Here is a 4,753-nt window from a genome sequence, read left to right as displayed (position 1 = left end):
ATAAGGAAAACACAAAACTGTAGTTTGCTGTATAGTAACATTTAAAGCCTCTTTCATTAATGGGTCATTTTAATAAAAATTCATGAATTAATTTTTTAAGAAAAAATAAGCCTTTGAAATTTTTTATTTTACAGAAACTACCTGTATAATCCTTACTATCTGTTAAACTTTTCAAAGGAGAGTTTTCAGTGTTTTCCTTATTCTTTAGTTTTCTTTTCTATATGTGTATGTGATGGGAAATAGGGATGACAGTGATAAATTGAAGTCTTCTGATATCCTCAAAGTTAATTTTGATCATAATTTATAATCTATGAAACTATACTTTTATAAAATTATCTGATTAATTTAGTTTGTATCTTTTACCCTGTTTCTACCATTGGTTCAGGAATAAAATATTCTCCATATATATTTAATATATATATTTATATTTGCTGAGATTTGCAAATATATAGTCCCATAAATAATCTGAAATTTTTAACTTGAAAGATGATTTGTAACAGAATTATTGTTGAATTGGCTAGCTTCTAATAGATGAGATGTCATGTACATGTTTTCCACTTTGATTTTTTTAAGTCAGTCATGTTAATAATAAAATTATTTGTGTGTTTTTTTAGGCATGTTTACATATCACAAGGATTCACACTGCCATTGGTTTAGCAGCTTTAAATGTGATAACTATTCTGAATTCCGATTGGTTGGAATTGTATCCTTTAAACTTTCCACTAGGAGGTGCTAATAGATTAGAGATTTTTAAAGATTTTATCTGTATTTTAGAAAACTGTTTTCTTTAGCCATTTTATCAAATTAAATATTATTGTCAAGTGTACTATTAGATTTTCAGTAATCTTTGTTATGTGTAATATATGTCAGTAGACTTAATTGAAAGAAATGAGAGTTTGATACTTTTCTGAAAACCTTATCTCAAAATAAAAATGGTTCTTTCCTATTTCACATATAATCGAAGTTATCACTAATTTAAGGCTTTTTTAAGAAAAAAATCAAAGTATTTCCCCATTTATCATGAAGTATTTTTTTCTGTTCTTTCACTTTGTGCTCATTTCCCTCAGTTTACTGAATTGAAATTGGGGAATTAAATCTAGCTCTTTAATATGCCTCCAAATCCTGAAACGTAAAGGGAGCATTCATAAAAATTGAATGGAATGGGAATATTTAAAGTATATAGTATTCTTTTGTAGGTTTTTTTAAGTTTTATAAGTCCATTTGCAATCCTATGATTCCTATCAGGTATATTGTAGTATATTGTAGAGGGCATTTCCGCATTGGGTAGGAGATTGGACAAGATGCCTTCTACATTAGCTTTTTAGATTCCAAGAAATATAGTTGTTTGTGGAGGAAAGGAGGGAAGAGTAAATAAATAAGCAAGCACTGGAGATAAGAAGGTTTACAAGTAGGGGGAAATTCTTCATCTGTTCTCAGAGTCAAATGACCATATGGCAGTAAGTACTAAGGAGTTCTGAGAAGGAAAATATACAATGTATTTCTCCCAGAGAGGATAGAGATTTAAAAATGGAACAATTACATTTGATTGACATATGGCTGGTGAGAGTGGTGGGACATTATAAGCTGAGAGCGTGGTGAGAATAAAAAAGGCTAAATTGTGCTGGGCTTGGTAGAGAGCAGCAGCAAGCACACTGAAAGTTATGGAAAATACCGTCAGAAAATGAATGAAGAGCCATCTTTGAATGTCTGTCTTTGTTACATCTGTTGGAATAAATTATGAGGCACATATATATGGAAATTGAGAGACGAGATTAATAAAAGAAAGGGTAGTAGAGAACAAACTGCACATTGAGATAGTAAACTCAACTTGAAAATTTGTATATATTGTTATGTCTGAAGGTCCAAAGTGCTAAATTCCATAGAGAATAACACTTAACAGTTCTGAGACTCCTGTTTATATTCTAGTATCTGCAGTCATCATTTGTTGAATGTTTCATCTTCATTGAAGGGCCTAATCATTGATGCTTGTCACTATACTATGAGCTATTTAAATTTTCATACATAAATGTTTGTCATGCTTTATATTCATATATCACAATTTAGATTTGGATGATATTTTGACTCTAATATGTACAATAAAGTATTATAGCTTAGTTATATTTTTAAGTGATACTATACATAAAATCATAAAATTGCTCATTTTTTTGCTATAGATACTAGTTTCTGTTTAGTCATTACCCCAAATTGCATATTAAGCATGTTTAGCTATTCTATATTTCAAGCTAAACAATTGGATCTAAAAATTAGAATTGCTACTCTCATTATTATGTGTGTTTATCACACACAGATATAAAACCTATAGAAAGCTAAATTGATGCTGTAAAAATCATAATACTATATAGGAGAAATGTGGGATGAGAGTGGATTGTGGTCAGGTAAGGAATTGGGAACTGAAATTTGAGAAATAACAGGTATGAACATTGAGAAAATATAGTTGGTTTCATATATATCTCCAGTTTTAAAATTTCAGGACCAAAGATGTGTTGTTCTAGTAGTTCTGACAGTAATGTGTTTCTAATACAATTATTTTAAGTATAAGGCCTTATTATCAGCCTTCATTACACTTTAGCAAATTGAAATTTTGGTGGTCTTCCAATTTTTAAAAGTTATTTTCAGTAATTTACCCAGCTCATATGTTTAGATTTCCTTATGAGCCTATAAAATGAATTACTTCCTTAATAGCTTTATATAATTGACTGTTGAAATATTATGAAATTTGATCTAAAACCTCTCTTTCCATAAATGGATAAGTTACATTCCACCATATAACTAGTAAATAATCCTGAGAAAAATTTATAACATCTGTAGCTTTTTAACTTTGACACTGAGAAGCTCCAAGTAACATAAGTCTTTCAAGTTTTACTGTTGGAAATTACCTATCCTATTAGCTTATCAATAGCGTATTTATATCTGTATGTTTATTCAGTTTAGCTCTTTTCTTCACACATAGTCTGTTTTAATTTTAAAATAACTAAAATGGCTATCTCCAAAACCAGTATTCTACAGTGAGTTCTACTGAATAAACTGTTGCTGCTGCTTATAAAATTGCCAACATCTTTGTTTAAATTTAGAAAATGTTTTCTGTTAAATAATTACAGGCATGTCTTAAGTTGCTGTCTGTTGTGATCTTAGATAAACTTTTCTAGGGAAATCATTGAATACTGTCAACTAAACCACTCCTTTTACATGACTTTTGTAATCAAGGAATTATATTATGTAAAATAAAGGGAAAATAAATGAAAGAGGGGAAAGGAAATATGTGATACTAATTAGAAAGTCAGTGTTAAATCTGAAAGAAGTATGCAAAAAATAGACTGATGCATAATTCAGAACTCATTTGTTGTCATGGATTTTATGTTAATGCTTAACATTTAGTATGCATAGCTTATGGGACTAGCTGTTTATAACAGCATCACTTTGGATATTCGTTTCCCTCCCTGCTGTTACAAGAAATTATTGAGCCCTCCCATCATTCCTAGTGATCAAAATATACCAGTAGGCATCTGCAGTGTTACCGTTGACGACTTATGTCAAATTATGCCTGTAAGTATAAAGTTATTAATATCTCATCCTTTAATGCTAAATCATCTTTTTTTCACCTGCACAGTCTCTCTCCTCCTAATGCTATTCTTACTTTTAAATATGGTTTCCTTCAACCTTTATAACTCATGTCCTTTTTTCAATTAGCTTTTTCTTTTTTTTTTTTTTTTTTTAATTATACTTCAAGTTCTAGGGTACATGTGCATAACGTGCAGGTTTGTTACATATGTATACTTGTGCCATGTTGGTGTGCTGCACCCATCAACTCGTCAGCACCCATCAATTCATCATTTATATCATGTATAACTCCCCAATGCAATCCCTCCCCCCTCCCCCCTCCCCATGATAGGCCCCAGTGTGTGATGTTCCCCTTCCTGAGTCCAAGTGATCTCATTATTCAGTTCCCACCTATGAGTGAGAACATCAATTAGCTTTTTCTTTCCTTAGAGAGACATGTCACCCACTTTGCAGTGCTCCTGAGATTTTACAACATAGACAGGCAGTAATTCAAATCCAGGCTCTGCCACTTACTAGCTCTGTGAATTTGGATAAGTTATTTAACCTTTCAGTTTAGTTTCTTTATGTGAACAATGGGATCGTTTTTATTAATAATTTTTAAATGATGACAGTTATATCAAATCTATGCCAGCCTAGATTTGTATGAAAATTTGTGGTTTTAAAGGAGTAGAAAATGTATTATGTAAAATATAGAAAATCATTCTAATCGTGCTGTTATTTACCTTTTCTAATAATTTAAAATAAAACTTTAATTTTTTCATAAAATTATATTGAAAATTTTGAAATATTGGGTCAGTTTTCTATTTTAAATATTTATGGATAACTTCAGTTGTAATATAATGTAAGAAAATCTTTCTTTTTTTTTTTTGAGACAGAGTCTCACTCTGTCACCCAGGCTGGAGTGCAGTGGCTCCGCCGTGGCTCACTGCAACCTCTGCCTCCTGGGTTCAAGCGATTCCCATGCCTCAGCCTCCAGAGTATCTGGGATTTTAGGCACGCGCCACTGTGCCTGGCTAATTTTTTTTTTTTTTTTTTTTTTTTTTTTTTTTTAGCAGAGACGGGGTTTTGCCATGTTGGCCAGGCTGGTCTTGAACTCATGGCCTCAAGTGATCCGCCTACCTGAGCCTCCCAAAGTGCTGGGATTACAGGCATGAGCCACTGCACCCAGTCAGAA

At 31.7% G+C, this 4,753-nt stretch overlaps 1 protein-coding gene across 1 annotated transcript in view; it reads left to right on the top strand.

Annotated features, from left to right (window-relative positions):
• The window catches only part of HECTD2 (HECT domain E3 ubiquitin protein ligase 2), a 95,467-nt gene that overhangs the window by 79,194 nt on the left and 11,520 nt on the right, over positions 1-4,753 (top strand). Inside the window, 2 exon segments of the mRNA XM_017896331.1 lie at positions 615-703; positions 3,406-3,564. Coding sequence (XP_017751820.1) covers positions 615-703; positions 3,406-3,564 — 248 coding nt within the window.

This window comes from Rhinopithecus bieti, unplaced genomic scaffold, assembly GCF_001698545.2.
Source record: "Rhinopithecus bieti isolate Rb0 unplaced genomic scaffold, ASM169854v2 scaffold_26871, whole genome shotgun sequence".
Lineage (NCBI taxonomy): Eukaryota > Metazoa > Chordata > Mammalia > Primates > Cercopithecidae > Rhinopithecus > Rhinopithecus bieti.
Note: the sequence above shows the minus strand (reverse complement) of the source record. Positions and strands in the feature narration are given on the sequence as shown.